Genomic DNA, 24,369 nt, shown 5'->3' on the forward strand with positions numbered 1-24,369 from the left:
AGATCACTCCTGGGGAAGCTCAGGGGACCACATGCAGTGTTGGAAATCAAGCCTCAGTCTACCACATTCAAGGCAGGAGTCTTAACCAGTGTAGAATCTCTCTAGCTCCATAATAAACATATAATTAGGTATTAAGCCTCAGCCTTCTCCCTCCTATGACAGGCTTTAGCTGGGGTCTGAACATCCTCTTGCCCTCTGGACATCCTACAGGCTAATTCAGCCCTTCTTATCCATGGTCTGGGCCTGCGGCCCTACTTTTTGATTAATCACACAAGTGTAGTTTCTTAAGGATATGGATACCAATGGCTAACCCTGACCTTCAGAATCTGAGTCTCTAGAGGCAGGACCTAAGTAAATTCAATTAAAGAGATTTTCCAGTGTCTTTCACATGCCAAAAAAGCTGAGACCTATAGACCTATTCACTGTTCCCCAGGAGTCTTTCAATAAATAAAATTCAAAGAATTCTCTCAGAACAGCAGGACAAGAGGGTATGTTTGGAAGTTAAAAACTCCATTTTTTTTTCACCCAGAAAGAATGTATTTTCTTTCTGAGAGCACACTACCTTACTTACCCTTAAAGAACGTCACATCTCAGAACTAAGATACTCCTTGACAAAAAATACACTAATTTTCAAAGTGGATGCTCAGAGAGCTGGAAGGGAAATTTCTGATCCCCCGGACCATACATGGGTGCTGAGAGAAGGTCATAGGCCCAGGGTGGAGAGAAGCCTTTCACTGACTCACCTCTTCAGGAAACCAATCTAAATCACTTTGCTCCTTCAGGATTTCTGCTCCTCCACCCTTCCTGACAAAGATAACTGAGTAAGTCTCCTGGGTAACGGTTTTAAAAGATCTCAGATATCAAGAGCTAACTATGTTTTCCCTACAGTCAGGACAGATAGTACATGCAAACATATGCATATGTTTTCCAGTAGAACAGCGGTAACTCTGCCACACTGCAGGTTACTGGGGACAAAGTGAGACAGTCTGCAGAGTCCAGGGCATTTATGGGAACAGTGAACCCAGATTCCAGAACTTTTTTTCTCAACAAAGAATAAAACTTTTGGGTGAGTCAGTTGATGGAAAAAGTATAACACCCATGAAGCACTGCTCCATCCAACTGGTACAACACCCCTGGAGAGTTTGAGGCATTCTGGCCCAACACTGGAATCTCCCTTGGAGGAAAGAACAATTAACAGGAAGAATCAACACTCTTGATCTTGAATAAATTATAGGCTTGGATCTGCACCTCATCTATCATCAGGCCAGCCACCTTACTGCAGGAACTGTCTTCCAGAAGCCTCCAGCTCCATGCCCATCATCATCCCTACCAGAGGAAGCACAGTAAGGATGATAGAATCCTGTGCTTCTGGCTCTAGCAATGAACCAGAGCAATCAGGAACTGAGTCTAGGACTTGGGGCATCTTGGGTACACCAAAGTAGAGAATCACAAGGGCCTGACTTCTATTTGGGCTCAACTGCACCTACAAAGGAGGCTTTAATTCTCTCTTAGAGCTATACACAGCTCATGCAATGGTTACATCTATTCATAGACCATGCAGTGTTGTCAGCAGCTAGGCACTGGTAAGGAAAGTACAGCCCAAAGAAGCCAAGAAACCTGTCATAACACACAGCGAGTAACAGTCTGACACTCAAAGTTGAATTTGTTTATTGGCTTATTGACTGCAGAGCAAACTCAAGGCACAGTGGGACAGAATAGTCTTTTAATGTGATGAAGGGGACACCAAAACCAAATGAGCCTGAGTTTAGAGGAGCTTCTGAGAAAATCTGGTAATGGATGGTTGGTCAGCTCCTGAGCTCATAAAGGGAAGGTCACCAGATTTGCTCCTGTCTCTGCTGGAAGTCAGATGACCACACCGTGGATCAGTGTGATTCAACTCATGCCCTGCACCACTGCCAGAATCTTTTGGATCACCCAGTAAATTAAATGATTAGTCCTTTCTATCAGACAATCGGCAGGATTCTTTTATTTTCCCAGTGCTGAACTGGTGGTTCACCAGTTGGTTCACTGGTGGACTAGAACAATCCAAGCCCTAACTCTTCTAGAGTCCTGGGGAAGGGCTTTAGAATCTTTCAACATCTATTCAAGCAGTAGATCAACAGCATACTCACAGCCATCATTTCCAGGGACTACAAGAAATTCTAGACTTGAAGCCTCACTACCACACTACACAGGTGTAGCAGACTGTCAAGACCCCTCTCTGATTATGACCCAATGACTCCCCTACAGCTACAAGCTGAAGCCCCCTAAAGGTGGGGCCAAAAGATGTTAATTTTGGATCCCATCTACTGAGACTCTTCTTTAATTGGCCAACCTAACTACCAACTTAGCATCTAACATTATAAAATGATTTGAATATGTGGCTGAGGTTGAATTACTAGTTTCTGCTAAAACCCATGCCCCTACTTTGGGAGATATTCAGGACAAGTTAGATCACCATTATCTTCACTTACATCTGAAGTCTAGGTATGGGAAGGAGTGCAGAGGAGTCAATACAGGGAAAAGAAAAATTATGATCAAATGAACTCAGTACATCCTTTATTTGTCTTTCCAAATCACTTTCCACCTCACCTTTACTGCCATGCTCTTTTCTCTTTCAATCAATTGTAGTCAAAATTAATTTTCTAATCTGTTGTCTTCCCTTTCTGATCAAAGTCCAAGATGCATATAGTAAAATTTATTCCCAAAATAGCCCTATCAGTTAAAAATAGACATGCCTTTGCACCTTAAGGCAAATCAGGGACTTGCAAATCAAAACCAGCTCTATCTATCCTGGGACATGTATCATATTTAGAGTGAAGGTATTTATAACAATATTTACTTTACAAAGGACCATCACAACTTGTTTCTGTGGAATGTTTACAGCAAATGTGTGGAACATCATTTACATAAATGGGGGAAGGAGGGGCATTTGTTTCTTGGTCCTCAACAACATTTGATTCTATCTGTTGTTTCAGATTAATTACTGGTAGTACCCTTCCTTTCACTCTTAAATCAACTATCTTAATTCAGACAAGAAATGACCTGATTATTTTGTTTGGAAACATGTTTGTTTTTATTCTATGTATTTCATATTTTATTGGTATGACATTGATATGTAATACTGTGTATGTATCAGGAATTTGGTTGTACACCTTGACAAATGTATATATCATACCATGCCCATGCCAAAGTTCTAGTAACCATCCACCATAATGTCTCTTATTTAGAGAGTTATAAAGGCTCAGAGAAGTAATTTGTTAATGAGAGGCAGAGACAATACTTGAATATAGGCCATGTGCTTCCAAACATCTGTCCCATCCATAGATTATCGTGGAACATTCAAATGAAAGCTTATCTACACAAAGCTTTCTTATTCTATGGAGAGAAAGTACAGGGGTTAAGGTACTTGCTTTACATGCAGCTGACCCCAGTTCACTGCATATAGCCCTCCAGCATTGCTAGGAGTGATTTCTAAGTGTGGAGCCAGAAGTAAGTCCTGAGCATCACCAAGTGTGACCCCAAACAACAAAGCAAAGCAAATCTTTCTTATTATATATGAAGATATTAAATGAAGAAACTAAAAACACTAAGGCAAAGATTTTTTTAAATGTCCTATACTTGGAGCAGAGACAGGAATGAGCAGGCTCTTTGACATCCTTCTATGAATACATAAAAGGAAGTAGGAAGCTACTAAAAATTATCATCCTGAAAACCCTCCCTTGACAAAAAAAGTGCAAGGCCTGATATAAAGATGTTTAGAAAAAAGTAAAAGAATTGTATAATCCAAACTGCTGGACTGAAGACCCAAATCTAGTCTACTTCTAGTCATTTCACATGCTCTCTGATAAGTGCGGTTCAACCAGAGAATAAGACTAATCATCATTCTGATTTTCTGAGGAGGCTGTTACGAGGAGAGTAAACTACAGCTCACAGAGTGTTCTGACAGCATTTAAGACTCATGAGGTCCCAGTGAGTCACTTGGACTTGTTTTCTTCATTTTTCACATGAATGACCAAGACTCAGGAACAAAGATACTGAGGATCAGATGGGATGAGGTGTTAGGGTATTTCATAAGTCCCAAATGCTATCATTTCTTATTGTGACTATCAGCAGCAATGGTAATAATAACAGATAATGACTTCTAATTTATGTCAACAGAATCAAATGTCCTTGCAACTTCCCGAGTGACCAAGGATTCTAATGACCTATCTGGTGACAAGCTGGGGTAGGGTGGAGTGGGGTCAGAAATCTGGTAAAAATGACAAATATCACAAATATTACTGGGTGGGCCTGGTCTTCTTAGAGGCTTTCTAAAATTAACCTCTCTTTGGAAATTGTTTTGGCTGCCTAACACCCTCAATAAGAAGGCCTTTCTTTCTAAGGAAATCATAGGCTAAGAAACATCAAAGTTTGGTAAATGAGGACATCCCCTCCTTAAAATGAGACAGGTCAAAGCCAAGATAGCTTCTTGATTTCACAGTATCTCCAGTCTTTCCTTGTCCCTGTGAGTAATGATTATACCCAAGAGCTCAAATCTCAAGTTGGATAGGGCAGGGGGTGGGGGTGGGGGGTGAATAGAGGGTAAGGGTGAGTTGTGGAATAAAACAAGCTTTTCTCTCAGATTTTTTGTTCCCTCATCTTTCTGGTTTTGAATTAACCATGAAGGCTACTCTCTATGCCTGTATCTGTCTCTCTGTCTTTCTGTCACATTATCACACTCTCTTTCTCTGTCTCTGTCTCTCTTTCTCTCTCTTTCTATCTCCGTCTCTCTATCAAATTGTCTTTCTTTCAGGAAAAAAATGATAGCACAGGTATTTTAGAATTCTATAGGATGTGTGAGCTGGTTGGGGGTGAAGGAGGTATGCAGACTGTATAATGAGCTTTTTATGTAAGTGGAGAAAACCTATAAACTGCCAACCTGAAATTCCAAGATGCCCATAGAATTCATTTCCACACTAAGTAGTGGGGCAAAGGGCTCCTTTGCTTCTAAAGAGTCAATTTGTTTCAAATATCTTCCAGGAACTTGACACTGAAACTACCTGCTCTCAGGGAATCTGAGAAAGCCTAGAATAGCTTTCTTCAAGAAGAACAGAGAACTCTGGGCTTTGTTGAAGCTTTCCCTATTCACTCTCTGGGCCTCAGGCCTGGAAGCTGAGGTTCAGGACACCTTTTACAGACCTTGGCGAGGGGGGAGGGAGGGTGCACGATCGCTTTCATTAGCTGGGTGGGGTCCTGAAAATCAAGACAAAGGTGACAGAACTCGCATTATTTTTAAGGAAGAGAAACAAGTGAGAAAAGCAAGTATTGTGAAATCACAGGTGTCATTTCTGTGGATAATTTTCAAACAAACCAACAAAGAATGTAAAACCCAGCTGAAGAACTTGAGCAAACTTTTGTGGTTGGCTGGGCCAACTAGGACAGATGACTTTTCAAGAGTAAACTAAGTCACAGCTGATTTATTATTATTATTGTTATTATTATTATTGTTATTATTATTATTACTACTAATCATCATCATCATTATCAGTTTTGGCTTTGGATATAAACCCACAGTGTTCAGAGGCTACTCTCAGATCTGTGCTTGGAAAAGCAAGGGGTTCTGAGTGCCAGGGATCAAACCCAGGCTTCCTGTATGCAAAGCACTTCAACCCACTAGAGCTCTCTCTCTCTCTCTCTCTCTCTCTGTCTCTCTGTCTATCTCTGTCTCTCTGTCTCTGTCTCTCTGACCCTGTCTTATTGTGTTTTCAGGCTTCAAAAGGCACTAGGTACTAAAGGATTATGATCATAATTTGTACTTGTATCACTGTCATCCCATTGCTCATCGATTTGCTCGAGCGGGCACCAGTAACAACTCCATTGTAAGACTTGTTACTGTTTTTGGCATATTGATTATGCCACAGGTAGCTTGCCAGGCTCTCCCGTGCGGGCGAGATACTCTCAGTAGCTTACTGGGCTCTTTGAGAGGGGTGGAAGAATCGAACCCAGGTTGGCCACATGCAAGGCAAGCGCCATACCCGCTGTGCTATTGCTCCGGCCCATAATTTATACTTATGATCATAATTTAAATATAACTCGTACTTTTTTCCTTTGCAAAATTCTTGCTATGTGTTTCATTAGCACTGTAGATAAGAAGTACTTGGACAAAACAGCGTCTTCCCAGTTATAGCGACTGTCTTTGAAATTTAGTCAGGTGGCCTCTGGTTCACCAGGGCCCCATGATTCCTTGTGAAAGGTCCTGGGGCTCAAGCTCCCTGCCGCTGCCCGAGTCCTGGTGACTCACACTGCAACACTTGGAGGCCACTCTCCTAAGCCTCAGGTTTCCTGCCTCCAGTGACTATGCAGCTGGAGAGACTGATCAAATGTTTCTTTCACTTTACACTAGCAGTCTCACTGAGGAGGCTGCCTCCTCTCCCATCTCCCTCGTAGGGGCTGCAAAGGAAAGGTAACCCCATTTGTCATTAGACTTTCTGTCCAAGGAGCAGGGACTTAACTGAATTTTGCACTGAGCCCCTGTATTCCCTGTCACAGGTTGACAAGAGGTTGACAAGAAAGTTTCCCTTTGGCCAAATGAGCCCTTTGCATTTCCTGCTATCCTTTTATACAACCACAGTTTGGACGACAGTAATCAAGTCCCTGAGTGAAGCTGTTTGATGCAGGTCCCAAGGCAAGAAAACGTCTGTTCCCTGTTCCCTCCTGGACACCTTTCATTAGCTCTGAGCTTAAAAGCCAGAAAGAGGTCTCCAAGTAGTGTTGTTTTTGCTTTGCCAATCTATCTGAACGTTCCTTTTCTTCCCCCACCCCTCCCCTTTCCCTCCGACCCCCTCAACCCCCCATTTTAGCAGAAAGATTGACAGATCCCGTTTTGCGCCATCTCCCTGAAGCTGTCTCCAGAACAACGCTCCGTGGAACAGGGGACAGGACAGGTGACCCGGTGAGCCGTAAGCCCCGTCTTGCAGGGGGTTTGCCAAGCTGCCTGCACTCTCTCCCTGAAGACAGACACCTGCCAGATTGCACCTGAGTCCCTCCGGCCCCGCGGCCCCAGCGAAGCGAGGCGCTGGCCTGCAGAAAAGCCATTCCGGGGCCGCCTGTGCTGGGCCGCCCTCCCTGGGGAGAGCCCCGCGTCCCAGCGCGGCTTGCGGGGACACGTGAGCCAGCCAGGAGGTGAGGCGCGCTGGCCACGCAGCAGGTGCAGCCGGCGGGCGGGGGCGCTGCCCACCTACCTTGACGAAGAGTTCGATCTCGGGGTCCCTGTCGTCCCCGTTAGTCGCCGCGTCCATCACGCCGTCGGCGCCCGGGGCCCCGGTGCCCTGCCGTGGAGGCGCCACCGCTGCGGCGCCCGGGCCAGCGCTCTGCGCTCCTGCGCTGGGGGCCGGCCCCCTGGCTGCTCTCGGCGGCCGGCTGGCTTGTTTCTCTCTCTCTGTCTCTCGCCCCCTCTCCCTTTTTTTTAAAAATAATAATAATAATAATCGATTTCTCAAGCCTGGGACAGCGGTGCCTATGAGGTCGGTGTCCCGAGTGATTGCTTGAAAAGAAGCCCGGAGGCGACAGGCAACGAGCGGGGAACAAGGTGGGCTCGGGGGTATGGGGACGCTGGTGGCTGCAGGTCCAGGGAGCAACAAGTGCTGGGCCGCAAGGAGGTGTCACAGGAGCCGGACAGCGATCCCGCAGTCGCTGCCAACGCGCCCAAAATAGCCAGCGGCCGGGGGCGGGGTCAGCCCGGGCGGGGGCGGGGGCGGCACCCCGCGATCCCGGGGTCCCCGCCCTGCAGCCCGGCCGGCCCCGCACCGCCCGCGCCTGGGAGGCCTAGAAGATGTTTGGGGAAAGGCGGAGAAGGAGGAGAAGAGAGGGGGAGGGAGAGGAGGGTAGAGGAGAAGAGAGGAGGGGAGAGAAGGAGAAGGGGGAGAAGAGTGGGGGAGAGGAGGAGGAGGAGAAGCGCATGAGACCGGAGGAGAAGGGGAAGGGGAGAGGAGAGATGGTGAGGAGACCGCAGGTGGTTTTAAGTCTTATGTTTCATTAATGAGCCCTTCGCTCCTCCAAGTTCCTCTCCTGCAGGGTTACCCACTTGGAAAGCTCCAGCCCTCAGCACCGCTCAGGGTGGAGAAGAGGTATGCGGAGAAGCGCCTGGGGCGAGGGCAGGGTGGAAAGGTCCCCCGACCCCACTCCAGAAACGGGGCTTTTGTTGTCCTCTTGTTGGGCAAGTGGGATAGGGCACCGGGCAGGGGCTTGGACAGGCATGTGGGGTGGGGTTGAGGGTGAGACAACGGGGCCAGGTGCTGCCCCCAGACGGATCCCTGTTTTTTAACCTTCTGGACTTGGGTTTTCCCACAATCCTTCTTTTATTCATGTTTCTTTACTTCCCCCCCCTAGTTTTTCCTTCCGTATTCTTGTTTTTAAATTTCCGTTCTTCCCTCTTGTGTATATGTGTATGTGTGTGTGTTGGGGGGGCGGGGGGGAGGCGCAGGGGACTGAATGTAGTATAATACCACACACAGAAAAAAAAGCGCCCTGAATGTTCACAATGAATCTACCCTTGAAACAGGCACCAGGCAGAAATAAAATGTTAGGCACACTCCTAGGAACTTCTCCTGGACGCCCCTCTCTACCCTCCCCTCAACACCAACCTCTCTCTCAAGACCAAGGTAACCGTTTTCCTGACTTTTCCAGGTTTAGTCATGTCTAAGTCTTAGAGGGAACATAACTGTATATGCCTTACTGTCTGACTTCTTTGTGTTGACTCTTCAGGTTTCTGAGATTTATTCTTTCTGCTCTATAGTTGTAAATATCCATTTTCCTTGCCACAATTTCTTTACCTATTCTTCTACTGATGGACGTTTATACAGTTTCCAATTAATAACTACCATGCATATTGCTGTTATGAATATTCTATCTTTCAAACATCCACTCAATTGAATAGATTTCTCCTGGCTGTGATCTATATAAGATGGATTTTTACATTATAGAGTATGAGGCCATTCTGAAGAAAAAAAGACAGATATTTGGGTTTCTAAAGTGGTTGTACTAACTTATGCCCCACCCTTCATTTCCTTTAAAAATAGGCACTACGGGGGGAAAAAAATAGGCACTATGTCTTTTGCATCTAGGATCTGGTCAACATCTGTTTGTTTTCTGCACCTTCTATTTTAGCTAATTTGCATGTGTTCTGTCCTACAGCAGGAAAAAAAAGAAGGAAAGATCTCACAGAGCAGAAGGCACTTCCGCCTGAACATTCATGAGTGGTCCAGCAACTGATAAGGAGAAGAGATAGCAAGGTATCTTGACCATCCTTTATAGCAGGCTGTTTTCTCATAAATTACAAATACAAATGTCTTCTCACTATAGAAAGTAGTCACCAACTCCAAGGAGCAATCCTCATCATACATTATAGATAAATCAAGGTGAGGTTTAATTGCTCTCCTCCTCCTTGGTTTCAGGCTGACATCACCCGAGTCTTTCAGAGAAACGGTGACCTTCACAGCTGTACATTCCTAGTCAGTGACTGAATATTATGGGAAAGACAAGGGTACAGAGGGAGACTTGTACCTTCACTGCATACTCCACAGACTCATTCTTTCTCTGCTTCTCAGAGTACAAACAATATTTGCAAAGGCAACATGGTAAAGAAAATGTATGAGATAAATAAAATGTATGCATATGATGAAAGATGATTGAAAAACACTGTGATTGTCTTCTTACCTATGGTTTAAACAATGTATGATATGACCTCAACTTTCATTAATCTCAAATCCTAGCTTTTTTTTCTCCGAATATATATTGCTTATCTGAAAATATACCATTTAAAAAAATTTCTAGATAATTGCTCCCATTTGGACATCTCTAAAGATAACTGATAGTTTTGGAGTTATAAAACTTCAAATTTAGGAGCTGGAGCGATAGCACAGCGGGTAAGACATTTGCCTTGTACTCGGCCTACCCGGGTTTGATTCCCAGCATCCCATATGTCCCCCGAGCACTGCCAGGAGTAATTCCTGAGTGCATGAGCCAGAAGTAACTCCTGTGCATCGCTGGGTGTGACCCAAGAAGCAAAATAAAATAATCTTCAAAGTCTAGAACTGGACATAGGGGCCCATGGGAAAGCCCATGTTGCATATAAATGAAGCTAGTATTTGATTCCTAGCATTACCAAGAAAAAGAAAGAAGAAACGTTAGGTCACATAATATTTCTGTGTATTTTTCTACTTTTTAATTTCACATTCTTATTTAGTTTAAGATAAAAATGACTCCATGTTTTAATTACTGTCTAATGCCTAGGCTATAATTGATAGGAGTCAATTCCAGCATTATACAGAAAACAACACTTCCATAATCAAAGGCTATATTTCAAAGTTTCACATATTTGGCAAAATTTTGGATAAATATTTAGCAGAAAATAACCTCACAAACATATTTAGTGTTCAAGTTGACAGAATATAACTAAAACTGGAATAATTCACAAAAACACTGCCATGGCCCCAATAAAAGAAAAGAAAAGAAACTTGCAAATGTATGATTGTTGCAAAATTATAACATCAAATAGAATTTTTAATATATTGAATGATATGCCATAAAAGGTGAAGGGACAGGGATTTATATAGTTTTTAAATATTTTTATTTAAATTATGGTTGTAAACTAAAATGTTAGGTATGTATACTACAACCATTCATAAAGAATCAACTATAAAAGTTGTATAAAGAGGCATAGTAAAAAGCATATCAGTAAAATAAAATGTAATAGCAAGAGCTATTCAGATATCTTTAAAGGAATGATGGGGAGAAAGAGAAAACAGAAGATCAATAATAAAATGGATCTACTAATGCCAAGCATATATGTACTTACACTAAATGTAAATTCTCTAAAGTCATAAACTAAATTAATGCTTTAGTAGAAGATTGTTGGATTGGATTAAAAATAAAATAAATACTACCCAAGCATATCTATTATAGAGCATCACTTCAGCATAATGAACCTTGTAGATAAATTAAAAGAAAAAAAGCACAATTCAGGGCTGGAGCAATAGCACAGCAGGTAGGGCGTTTGCCTTGCACGCGGTCGGCCCGGGTTCGATTCCCAGCATCCCGTATGGTCCCCTGAGCACCAGCAGGAGTGATTCCTGAGTGCAGAGCCAGGAGTAACCCCTGTGCATGGACAGGTGTGACCCAAAAAGCAAAGAAAAAAAAAGAAAGAAAAAAAGCACAATCCAATGTCTGCATACACCTAATAATAGAGTTTCAAAATATATAAAATAAAAACTGACCAAACTAAAAGGAGGAAAATAAATCTGAAAAGAGAAAGAGCAAATATACCTGGAGCTTTCACCAAATTAGGCTCTATTCTAGGTCACAAAACAAACAAATTTTACCATAATCTAATCAATTTAATTAAGTAAAAATAATTCTAGAAATTCTCTAAGTATTGAGTAGCTATACAACATTTTTGTGTAGCTTAAAAGTTTTTTAGCCAACAGGGGGCCGGAGCGATAGCACAGCGGGTAGGGCGTCTGCCTTGCACGCGGCCGACCCGGGTTCGATCCCCGGCATCCCATATGGTCCCCCAAGCACTGCCAGGAGTAATTCCTGAGTGCAAAGCCAGGAGTAACCCCTGAGCATCGCTGGGTATTCCAAAAAGGAAAAATTAATAAATAAAAATAAACAAACAAAAAAAAGTTTTTTAGCCAACAACAAAGTCTTTAGGATAATTAAGGAATAGTTTAACTGTACACAAATGAATTTACAGCATAGTAACATTTGTGACATACCTAAAAATAATGTTTTATGTGAAATGTTCTTTTTAGAATATATTAAAAGTATTAAATATTCTAAGTTTATACAAAGCTAAAAAGCAATAGCTAACACATAGCAAAAAGAAATAAAATAAATGTAGGAAGACAAATGAAGAATTTGATAAAAGATAAAACAGTGAAGAAAAATCAATGAATCAAAAACAAGGATTCTTAGAAAAATTAAATAAAATTATAAACTTCCAGCTATAATTACCCCCCAAATAAAATAAATTATATTAATATCAAATATTAAAGGTCAAATTCCACAGACAAGAAGACAATAAATATAAGTAAGCTGAATAACTATAAGTAATTCTCTCCATAAAGATAAGAAATTTAAATGAAAGGAATCTAATCTATAAATATGCTATCCAAAAGAAGAATATATAACCTGACTTTAGAGTTGAGGAGTAAAGTATTTATATCAGATTTTATAAGGAATTTTATCAATAGAAAATAGAATAAAAGAAATCAACTAAAAATATATATATATGAACAGAATCTTCATGTAAAAGGCATACAAGAAGCAAATAATTACATGAAAAAACTATTATTCAGTGGGAAAATGCCAATTTAAAAAGAACACTACACCTATGAAAATAATTAAAATATATATATACATATGATAGTACCACGTATCAGCAAGAATGTGCACCTGGAACCCTCACATATTATTGTAGGAATGAAAAATTGCAGATTTTTAAAGACTGCCTAGTAGTTTCACATAAAGTGCAAATTATACATACATATGACTCAACTACCATTTATCACATTTAATTTCCTATAGAAATGGAAATGTAAGTTCTTACCAAAACTGTACTTTAACATAACAACATGATTTATAATTGACCCAAAACTAAAATAATCCAAGGTCCCCCAGTGGGAAGATGAATGGTATATGATTGAAAAAGAAATGAATTATTAACAGGTGCAAAACATATATGAATCACAAATTAACTATATTTAGTAAAAGAAGCCAGTATCAAAATGTCACATATTGTGCCATTTATCTGACATTCTAGAAAGGCAAAGTTAAAGAGATAGAGTAAATCAGTGACTGTCATTTATTAAGGGAGAGTCACTTATTAAGAGGGGTAGTTTATTTACTAAGAAATAAACACTTTATTAGTATTAAGCACAAATAGACTTTTTCAGATGATGGAGTTATTTGTGTTTCCTTTATGGTGGTAATTGCAAACATTTTGCATATGCTAAAATATATAAAACTGTATACCAAAAAAGCAATTTTCTGTATGCGATTTTTAAAATCATCAAAATCTTAAAACTGTTTTAAGTATGTAAATCCACCAGGTTCTTTTCTTACATCTTTCAACATACTGTTTCAGAATTTTAACATCACATTTTGCCTTACCATTGACTTTATTTTTTTTTAATTTTTTTTTAAATTTTTTATTGTGGAAAGTTACAAAGTTACAAAGTTTTCAGGTTTAAATCTCAGTTATACAATGCTCGAATACCCATCCCTTCACCAGTGCTCATATTTCACCACCAAGAATCCCAGTATAGCTCCACCCCGCCCCCTCACACCCCAAACCCCCCAAGCCCCTAGCCCCCCACCCTAAGCCCCCCCCCCGCCTGTGTAACTAATAAATTTCACTTTACTTTCACTTTGATTGCATACAATATTTCAACAAAACTCACTATTATTGTTTGGAGAGTCTCTCCCCTAAAGTCAGACCTGCTGAAAAGGAAGCATTAGACAATTTGTTTTCCATTGCTGAGGATGAAGAAGTATGAGGTCGAGTGACCACACTTAGCGGCCTCTCAGTTTTGGGTTTCTGTAATTTAGTATTTTAGTAACTAAGTCCAGAGAGATATCTGCCAGAAGTTGCATCGTTGCCAACTTGTACTTCTCAGTTACATTATATTCCACATATGAGTGCAATCTTTCTATGTCTGTCTCTTTCTTTCTGACTCATTTCACTCAACATGATACTTTCCATGTTGATCCACTTGTATGCAAATTTCATGACTTCATGTTTCCTGACAGCTACATAGTATTCCATTGTGTAAATATACCAACCTTACCATTGACTTTAGAAGTATAAATTCGATAAATTTCTAGTCAAACATTTCACTTCTAAGTTGAATCAATCAATAAAATAGAACAAAACAATTGTAATAAAATATATGGAGAAAAATTATATATTTGGATTAATAGAGAATTTATATATAAATGATAAAAGATATTTATTAAGAAATGATGATGATTCTAATAGGGAGATTTCCTAGAAATGTAATATAGTTTCAGTAACATAGTTAAAAGTTCTCTTATGTGCCCAGTGATAGTTGAAGCCATTCACTAGTTTGCTCCATTTATATATTCTTTACAGTGGGACTTTTGGACAATATCAAGCACTTCAGATCCAAGCTAAAGGAACTGAAGTTCTTGATGGCAGCCATAGAGGCACTGACACTGGTGTCTCTGTAAGAGAATAAAATATAGGTAAAGGGAGGGATAGCACCTGAAGGGATTTGGGTAGGTTAGCTAATCCAGTCTACTGTTTTATAAATGAATGGGTCCTTGGGCATAACTAACATTACCAATGATTTTTGTTTCTACAACTGTTTGCCTATTTGAAGATGTAGCAAAGGGAGAGAGAGACCTGAGAAAAGGCTCTCTGTGGAGGCTGAGAGTTCGTATCAATAACCATCCCTCATTCCATTGATCATTGATTCACTGATTGCTCATTTTATTTACCAGTGTTTGGGGCGTTGCTTATGGAAATGGTGTGCATTGCCTATGCTATTCCTAGAACTTTCTGAGAACATGAATCATGCTTATTTTCTCATGGGTTGAATCTTACCTTTCCCGTAAAAGTGAAAACTTCCTGAGAAGAGGCATCCAGTTTGGTGTTTCTGTTATATAGAATATAATGGCCCTTATCTATAAATTTGTCAATAAATTGATAATGCTTTCATCACAGTGTTTATGTTCAATGATTGACATGATCAATGAATGAATAAATGGCATCTCTTTCATGCACAGCCTATTATTCAACTAAGAATTCCGTCATTGTGACACTTGAAGGCTGATATCAGTCTATAGAGGACACTGTAGTGTTAAGTTTAATAGTGATTCTGTTTTTTAAGCTTTTTTTTATTAAGGCACAGTGATCTACAAAGTTATGAAATTGAGTTTCAGGCGTCATACAATGTTTCAGCTCGAATCTCACCACCAGTGTCAACTTCTTTCAACTAATATGTAAGAAAGGATTATGTAACAATAATAATGACTAACATTTACTGAGAGCCTCAAATGTGACAGGAATTATTATGACTTTATCAGCTTATTTCATCTCCATAACCCTATGAGGCAGTACTATGAATCCCAATTAATAAAAGATGAAAAAGAAACTGAAAGAAGTTAAATAACTTGCTCAAGGTGACATGGGTAATGATAAACAATACAGCTGGCATTCTAACTTATGTCTCTCCATCATTAAAGACTTAAGTTATTAAGCCTTGTTACTGTAGTTGGACACTGACAAAAGTGTAGAAAATGTTATTGAATTTGCAGAATCAGTAACTTGCTGGTCTTGGATTTTTTATTTTATTTTATTTTATTTTTTATTTTGGGGTCACACCTGACGATATACAGGGGTCATTCCTGGCTCATGCACTCAGGAATTACCCCTGGTGGTGCTCAGGGGACTATATGGGATGCTGGGATTTGAACCCGGGTCAGCTGAGTGCAAGGCAAACGCCCTACCCGCTGTGCTATCACTCCAGCCCCCTGGTCTTGGTTTTTTTAAAAAAACTGACTTGGTTTAGAGATTTTGGGAACCCTCCTCTACTCATTTTAAGAGACACCCATAGATGAAAAAAATAAATAAGAACCAAGATCTCCCCACCTCTTCTCTTTCACACACTCACATACAAACATACACATACATGTACGCACATACACACACACAACAAGATTTTAGAAAAAGAAAAACCAAGGGAGAGAAAAGTGATCTGAGGTCATGTTCTGTTGCATCACCGTGGGTTTTTGGCAGGATTTACTGTTCTGGTTATTGTCCTTACTGAATGGCAAAGCTCCTAGTTAAAATATGGCAAGAGCACATAAGCATATAACTACCACACAAATACATTTTTTAAAAACCGTTGGAGTTCAAGGATAGTCTATGTAACAAAATTTCAAAGTGTTGACCAAAACTACTTTAATCCATATGTCTGATTTTATTTTGGTCAATAAAATGTTGCAAATTAACTAGAAATATCTTTTAATCACCCAAAATATGGCATTATGTTAAAGGTGAACCAGGGATGGAGAACAAGCAAAATAAGGAGTATTTGCTATATAGTAAATTAGGATCTCATACTCGGATAAATGAATATACATTTATCAGTGATTATCAGTTCATTTATCGGTGAACATTTTCAGAAAGTCTGAGGGAAATGAGCAAATTTCTATAACCACACTAACTTTGGAAATGATGAGTGAAGGATTGTTACAATTATTTGTAACATGAATCATTCTCACTCTTATTAAAGGACTTCCCCAATTTGGACATTGGGTGTTTTCATCCATCATTAGGTTCAAGTGGAATGGCCGTGATAAGCAGCTGACTTGAGTTAGCCAGCAGGAGCACACTGACACAATAGTTCGTTCAAAATAAACAAATGACCAACTTGGACTCACTGTAGCACTGTCATCCCGTTGTTTATAGATTTGCTTGAGTGGGCTCCAGTAACGTCTCCATTGTGAGACTTGCTATTACTGTTTTTGGCATATCAAATACGCTTCAGGCAGCTTGCCAGGCTCTGCTGTGTGGGCAAGATACTCTCGGTAGCTTGCCGGGCTCTCCAAGAGGGACAGAGGAATCGAACCCGGGTCACCCATGTGCAAGGCAAATGCCCTACCTGCTTACCCATTGTGCTATTGCTCCAGTCCAACTTGGACCCAATGCTACTTAATTTTTGGACTTACCAAATACATTTGCTAAGAAATGTATTTGGGAACATTTTTCCTTCTGCCGAGATTATGAAGAAACTAGGATATGATTCTGAGATGCTTTCACTATCTTGCCAGTAGCAGGCAAAGCGTATTCAGAGTAGAGGAAACAGAAAGAAACAAAGGTTAGAGAAGAAGCCCAGGTGCCTATGTTTTGTTAGAGTAATACCCTAGAATTTACTGTCCTAATGGTCAGTAAAAAATCCCTATATGCTTCAGACTATCTTTGAGCTGGATTTTCTGATATTAACAACTGGAAATTTATACCCACAATAGTTAGAACTGATATAAAATAAGAACTATGGACAAAAATGATCTGTATGATGAAAGAAAGATTGCAGGGCTATTTTAAGGGAGACATGAGTCAGCTACACAGTGATGCACTTCAGAAAAGGAGGTTATTTCATGAGGCAAATAAGAATTATTATTTTTAATGTTCCAGGCACTTACATGAACACTGAAGAGATTCTTCAGGCTCCTGGACTAAATTACAAAATAAGCTTAAAAAAAAACACTGAAAAATGGACAGAGTTGCAGAGAAAGGTTCTAATGTGGGATTTAAGGTAGTCACATAGAATTGCAGAGTAAAACAATAAAATCATAAAATAATGCTTCATGAACTTTTTTTTCATAGAGAGAATGTCTTGCGTTATAGTGAAAAGAGACTTAGATTCAGATTCAGAAGTTCCAAATTGGTACTGTCACTTTTAACCTCGTTACCTAGTTAAAGTCTCTCTGAACCTCAATTTCTTTATGTGTAAAATGGGGACTGTGGGAACTTTCCTGAAGTTTAGATAAGGTTTAAATATAATTTTGAATATTCACGATACATCTAAGTGATCCATAAACAAAGAATAAGAGTTTTTCCCCCCTCTAAATGTGCAGAGCCTTTCACAGATAGTTCCATACTTAATCCCTTGAAGAATTTCTGTCTTTTAGGCAGTTACTATCATTACTCTACTTTTCAGATGAGAAAATTGATACATACAGGCTCGTCAGTAAGCACAACTAGCCAGAAGGCAATAGATCTAGGATTTGAATTCAAACCCACTTTATTCCTAAGTGTTGTTCACCTTAATAATCCAAATAAATGAACACTAGTGTGTACTTTTTTTATTATTAATGTGTTTACTTTTTTTTTAAGTGAAATATCAGACATAATAAAGATCCAGTCTATGGACTGGGGCTGAGGTAGTGCTAATGGTACAATGAATGCCTTCAATGTATGAGGCCCTGAGCTTGATCCCAATAACTGCCTGCCCCAAACTCCAGCACTACTGTTTGACCCTGGGATTTCCCCAATGGCCTGAACACCCAGTTATCAGGCCTCTACCACCCAGAACTGGGCAGAGGAGCTCCAATTAGGAGGGAAAGAAAACAATATTTGAAATGAAGACTGGATATTAACTGCTAGCTCAGTGTTTCTGGATAACAAATGTAAGGCATAATCATACCCTGACCCTGACCATACTGGAAAACCTTCATCCTTTACTTGACTCCTTTGTTATATTGTCTGAGCTCTTTGACCTACACAGGGAACTATTTCTGAAAGCAATAAAACACTATTAAGAAAATTACAAATTCTTTCTTGGAAATGGAATTTACCTAACCTGAATTTCATTATTAAAATAAAATCAATCCTAAATGGCGGGATAACAACCTACTATAAATCTTTTCCTTCCCTAGAATTCTACCATATCAGTATTTTAGTCTTTGTTATTTCCTTTTACAAATGCAGCTTCTCTCCCTTTCAGGCTGACATAAAAAGAAGAACGAAATGTTTCTATACATTATTACCTGGTCATAGCTGTATATAGAGAGGAAATTTATTTCTGCAGCACTGTAATAAGTAGTTCTCTGTAATATTTATTCTGGAAGAGAGGCATTTTAATTCATTTTTGTGATATATCAACTCAATTGGGCAATCTTTTAATATCTGCCAGGAAGATTAACCCTCCTCCCCCCAAAGCTTGTTGGATGAAAATCAGAATATTACCTCAAATAACTTCACTTTCATTCTTCCAGAAAAAAAGCAGAAAGCACTTCAAATATCTCATTTTGATTAAGTTCAGCAAATGTACTTTGGTGAGTTCTCCTGTGCTGGGCGTTGTGCTCTATGCTAAGGACAAATTAATGAATAAGACTCCAGGCCTGCCATGAGGTATTACACAGTGTCCAAAATACAGATGAGGTGCTCCTACTCTTTACAATGTGCAAGGAAACCAGAATTGAAATAAATAAACCAGAACTGTTATAATGTACAAGGAAGCCAGAATTGAAATAAAGACTACAATATTGAAAAATACTTTTTCTTCCATACCCAGAAGACAGCACTACATTAGCAACCTAAAAATATGAGTCATTTTTTTACTGGAATAGTGGTTACCAATGGTTAGCTTTATTAGTTTCATACTCATGTATAGATTGATCGTCAATTTAATATACACTAAATACTCTTAAAAACAGAAAGTGCAACTCAGAGAATAAGATGTAATACCATTAAGCGGAACTTAATGTCCATTGTGGGACACAGAACAAACATAGAAACCAATAAACAGATTATAATTGTACAATATTATAAATACAATCAGCTATCTGAATGATAATGCTATGGACTCATTGTAGATGATGAAGGAATCCGTTTTGTAGAATTTTCCACAGGGAATATCTTTCTTGGAATAACATATAACTCCTACCTGAAAAATGGAAATGTTTCATTTGAACACTGAAAGGGAGAAATAAAACAACAGCATTTTTGAGGATCCTGATATGGGAAAAACAGTCTCAAAGCATGTGTGTGAGGGCCCTGAAGCAGTCAAAACAGTTTCAATGCTATGAAACACAAGGTCTAGCTTAAATTGTTCAAAAGTATGCCTGTGAGGTCTCCATTGTGGAGTTCCAGTTTTACATTTTCTTAGACAATTACATAATGCCCCTATTCAGTATGTCATTGAAGAGGATATTCCAGAGGTTTTCATTCATTGAAAAAGCTCTGGTGTGGAATCAGTCAGGATGGGAGATGTGTGCCGAAAGTAGATAATAGACCAAACATGATGACCTCTCAGTGTCTGTGCTGCAAGCCATAATGCCCAAAAGTAGAGAGAGAGTTTGGGGAATATTGTCTGCCATGGAGGCAGAGGGGGGGGTGGGAAAGGGGGAGGGATACCGGGGATATTAGTGGCAGGGAATGTGCACTGATGGAGGGATAGGTGTTTGATCATTGTGTGATTGCAACCCAAACATGAAGGCTTGTAAGTATCTCACGGTGACTCAATAAAATTAAAAAATAAATTAAAAGCTCTGTCATAAAAAAATAATGTTGATACCACTCAATATATGTTGAGTTTATAACAAACTTCTTTCCACATTGCTCTGAAACTATTCTTAAGTTCTTTAATTGAATGCACCATGCAAAGATTTGGGATACATCTCTGCACAAAAGATGGACATTAGCCCAAAGGTCCTTTGCAACCTAACTTTCCATGACATTGGATTTTATTCATTGGTTGCACCTACAATCCACAGGGAAGGATATTCCCTATGGAAATCCTACAAAAGAAATTCCTTCATCATCTACTATGAGTCCATAGCATTATACTTCATATAGTTATATTATATTTATCATACTGTACAATTATAATCTGTTTATTGGTTTCTATGGCATGTGGAGGGGACAAATATCCATCTTCATTACTAAAGATGGATATTTTAAGTAATGGACTCTGAACTGAAAATTTTGAGAGAACTCAGTGAGCAGAATTCAAGCTTCCACTGCAGAAAGAAGACTAGGATCAGGCCTAGACTTGATTCCTGGCATTGCATCATCCCCCAGGCACTGCTGAAATACCTCCTTACCACAGGGCCACGAATAGCCCCTGAGCTCTGCCAGATGTAGGCCACCCCCAAAATTAAAAACATTAATTTATTTTAAAAAATATTCTTTACATCTTATAAACACAATCTTTGTCACATTTTCCTAAAATAATTAAGTCCTAAAATGGATAAAGCCAAATATAGAGCCATTAACATCCCATGAACATTCCACAGGGCAATTGCATCAGTAGATACCAAACTTCATACTCATAATGAAGCTTCCCAATATTGAAGTTCAAATGGCCAAATGGCTGACTTCGTTCTGCCTTACTCACAAGCTCCTGGCTCCCTGGGGGATGTCATCAAATTAAAGAGCAGAGGGATGTAAAACAGCCCTGCCAAAGTGGACTAGTTAAGTTCACCAATGACAATTCCTCTGCTCCAGCTCCCTGGTTATGGAAACGCTCTATGTCCATGAATGTTAACATCATTACACATTTCTCCCTCATCACACAACTATTCACCACTGGATATCCTTGCAATAAAGAATAAGGGTCTCCTGTCTGAACAATAAATAATGCTGACCCTTGCATGACCCGTAACATATGAGGATCAAATATCTAACAATAAGAAGGAAAGGAGGCAGCTTGCTTGCTCTCTGTGCCTACATGGCCTCAAAACTCCCATGTATCACCACTTGAGGACCTGAACACATATCCATCTCCTCCAGGAGGTTGTAGGGACCTAGAAGGTAGACACAAAATTCGCTTGCTCTTGCATTCTCTCTCTCAAAAAAATAATTTTTAGAGAAATTGTAGGTTCACAGATAATTTGAGCAGAAAGTTCAGAGTTCCTATATGACCTCTACCTATGCACAGCCCCCCCAGCCCACTATTGAGATTCCCACAACAGAGTACTATGAATATTATAATCAGTAATGCTACATTGACATGACATCATTCAAAGTCAACAGTTTATAGATGGCTTCACACTTGGTGTTGTACATCCTGTGTGTTTCAACAAATATATACTGACGTGCATTCCCCCTCTATAGTATTATGCAGTTGCAGTCACATTGTTCTCAAATTCCTCTGTGCTTTACTGCCTCAAAGCCTCTCAGGAACCAGTGATTTCTTAAACTGTCTCATGAGGGGGCTGGAGCAATAGCACATCGGTAGGGCATTTGCCTTGCACATGACCAACCTGAGTTCCATTCCCAGAATCCCGTATGGTCCCCTGAACATTCCCAGGGGTAACTCCTGAGTGCAGAGCCAGGAGTAACCCCTGTGTGTCACATCACTGGATGTGACCCAAAAAGAAAAAAAACCTGTCTCATGAGTTTTATCTTTTCATATAAGTAACATATAAACATATATGTAACATATAAGTAACATATAAACATATATAACATATAAGTGGAAACATATAATATGTAGCCTTTTCATATTGATTTCTTTGACTGATTACATGCAGCTAAGTTTCCGCCAGGTATTTTCACGGTCTCCATCCTCACAGAAGGGGCACTCAATGAGAAACTGTTGACTCATGACCTATGTATAGAATATTTGACAACAGTTTCCTGATGTATTCGATATGCCAAAAACAGTAACAACAAGTCTCACAATGGAGACGTTACTGCTGCCCGATAGAGCAAATCAATGAGCAACAGGATGACAGTGATACAGTGACAGTGATACAGTGATTACCATTCTGACAATACAGAAAAGTCATCTTCATAGATGTGGAATCGCTTGTTCAGATTTCCTTGCTGGAAAGCAGCAGAGCCAGATGGGTCTCTGTCACTCGCTGATGTACCTTTAGGGAAACACTGTCTCCCCTAAAGCCAGGTTAAGGATCATTTAAATTGATAAGTAACAAAAGATAAATTCATATGAATACAGTGATAAGTAGTGGCAATTAAAGATACAGCACTCCCTATCTTATTGTTAGGAAGAGTCAATCCTCTCCAGTTGAGTGCTTGGCTTTGATCATGCCATCCATATCAGAAATCAATTTTCCTTTTACCAAGAGTGGACTACTGCTGAGCTGTGGAATGGACCTCTGGGGAAGAAAACTTTAACTATGATTAATGATTCGATAAAAAACAAATGTTTTAATAGTTATTTATTGAATCCATGGATATTAAAAAAAAACCACTCAACTCTAAAACTGGCCATCCCTGGCTCCTATTCATGATCAAAAAGCTAAAGAAAAGATCTAGCCACAAATTCACTCCAGATCTGAAATTGTTACGGGGTCTCAAAGGGACAGTGGAACTTATCCTGGAATCACACTTGGCGGGAAGTGAGTTATGGGTGAGGCTCATAAAGACATCATTCTCAAGATGCCAAGATTTGGAGAGACAATGCTGTCTAGACTTCTTTACTCTTCTACATCTTAATCTGCATCTTCTTTCATATCAATGAGAGCCTCATACTAATGTGTCACTAACAGTCAATTCGATCTTTGAATATTTTGCTTTCCTCAGAGTCAACATTTCTAGAATGCCACACTAACAATTTTGTTACCCGAATGCTTTCCTCATCCTGTATTCTCTTTCCAGTCAGCATCATTTTCTGTCCAGTCACCCAAATCAGAAGCTACTCCTGTATTTTTGTTTAATTTCTCTATCATTTCAAATCCATTTAATCACCAATTCCTGCTCTCAAATCTCACCACTCTTTATCCATCATCACAGGTGCACTGCCCTCCATGTCTTCATAGTCATTGAAACATCCTCATTACATTGATAGTCACCCACTTGATCCCTCAAATCCATCCTCTCCCAGGTAACCAGAGTGAGCCGTCTATAATATATACCAATTACATCACACCAGCTCTTGCTCTAAACCCTTTGATAATTCATTGTGGACCGTGTTCCACCAAAAGACGATGGCTTGTGACCTGTCTGCCTAATCAGACTTCTCGTCTCAGGCACTGTAGATTCTAGGAATTTCAATAGATTTAAGTTTTTACATACATATTCTAATATTTTTCCCCTACATATTTTTGTTCCTATTACTTGGAACACTGTCTCTATGCTCCTTGGCCCAATGAACTTTACCTCACCATTTAAACTCTTGCTTTCACAGCACCCTTTGCAAATCTTAGTACGGTTAAATTCTTTGTGTCCTCTATTGCTAGGATATTCAAGTACAGGAGGAATCTACTCCATCTACTAATCCTTTCCTGCATTGTAAGAATCATTGTGCTCAACTGCAGCCCCACCCCACCCCCAAATCATCAGGGTTTTAGAAAGCAGAGATAGTGTTTCCTCTCCTGTATCCCTGCAGCTAGCACAGAGTTAGGTACATGGTACAAGTCAGGATTTGTATCTCCATCTAGTCAATAAATAACTAATGAAATTCTTTCTATTGTGCTTTGGCATAATGTACAATGTCATTACAATTCTTAAGACTGCAGATGCTAAATAATAGAAACAGTTCTTTTAGATAATTTTTATTTCTAACTTTTTTATTAAGTGTAAAATGTCTCCCTTGTCCCTCAAGCCCCCACGGAATTTGTTCTCTTCAGGAGGTAAACATTTGTTAACTGAGGCCCAAATTTTAAAGAAAAGAAAAGAAAAAAGAAAAGATGTTAAAATTCAAAGTGGGTTTTGATTTTTAGGTAAAACATGTGAATAGTTAGTTCATAAAAACATGGAACTAATAAATATATTTAAAAACTAGCATATTAGCTAAGAAACTGAAATTATACTAATAAGAGAGTTTCTCAATTAGCTATTAAAAATGTCAAAGACTCACCAAAAAGTAGTGGTTAAATATGCACTATTTG

At 39.5% G+C, this 24,369-nt stretch overlaps 1 protein-coding gene and 1 long non-coding RNA gene across 4 annotated transcripts in view; one reads left to right on the forward strand and one right to left on the reverse strand.

Moving 5' to 3' along the window:
• Positions 1–24,369, reverse strand: part of CLIC5 (chloride intracellular channel 5) — a 167,623-nt gene that overhangs the window by 98,161 nt on the left and 45,093 nt on the right. Inside the window, exon 1 of one of the 2 annotated variants that reach the window (XM_055136185.1) lies at positions 7,224–7,352. The exons of the other annotated variant lie outside the window; for it this stretch is intronic. Within the exon in view, the coding sequence (XP_054992160.1) occupies positions 7,224–7,280 (57 nt within the window). The 5' untranslated portion in view covers positions 7,281–7,352. Of the gene's footprint in view, positions 1–7,223; positions 7,353–24,369 lie in introns of those variants that run through there. 2 annotated transcript variants of the gene reach the window in all.
• LOC129404279 (uncharacterized) lies at positions 6,853–13,341 on the forward strand. 2 transcript variants are annotated; one of them, XR_008629807.1, is made up of 5 exons: positions 6,853–7,164; positions 8,042–8,108; positions 8,543–8,642; positions 9,175–9,272; positions 9,435–13,341. It is a non-coding gene; the product is annotated as an uncharacterized LOC129404279 (long non-coding RNA). The 2 variants fall into 2 exon arrangements; XR_008629806.1 differs by lacking the exon at positions 6,853–7,164 and adding an exon at positions 7,432–7,570 and having other exon boundaries at positions 9,435–13,320.

This window comes from Sorex araneus, chromosome 4 (genome assembly GCF_027595985.1).
Source record: "Sorex araneus isolate mSorAra2 chromosome 4, mSorAra2.pri, whole genome shotgun sequence".
Classification (NCBI taxonomy): Eukaryota; Metazoa; Chordata; class Mammalia; order Eulipotyphla; family Soricidae; genus Sorex; species Sorex araneus.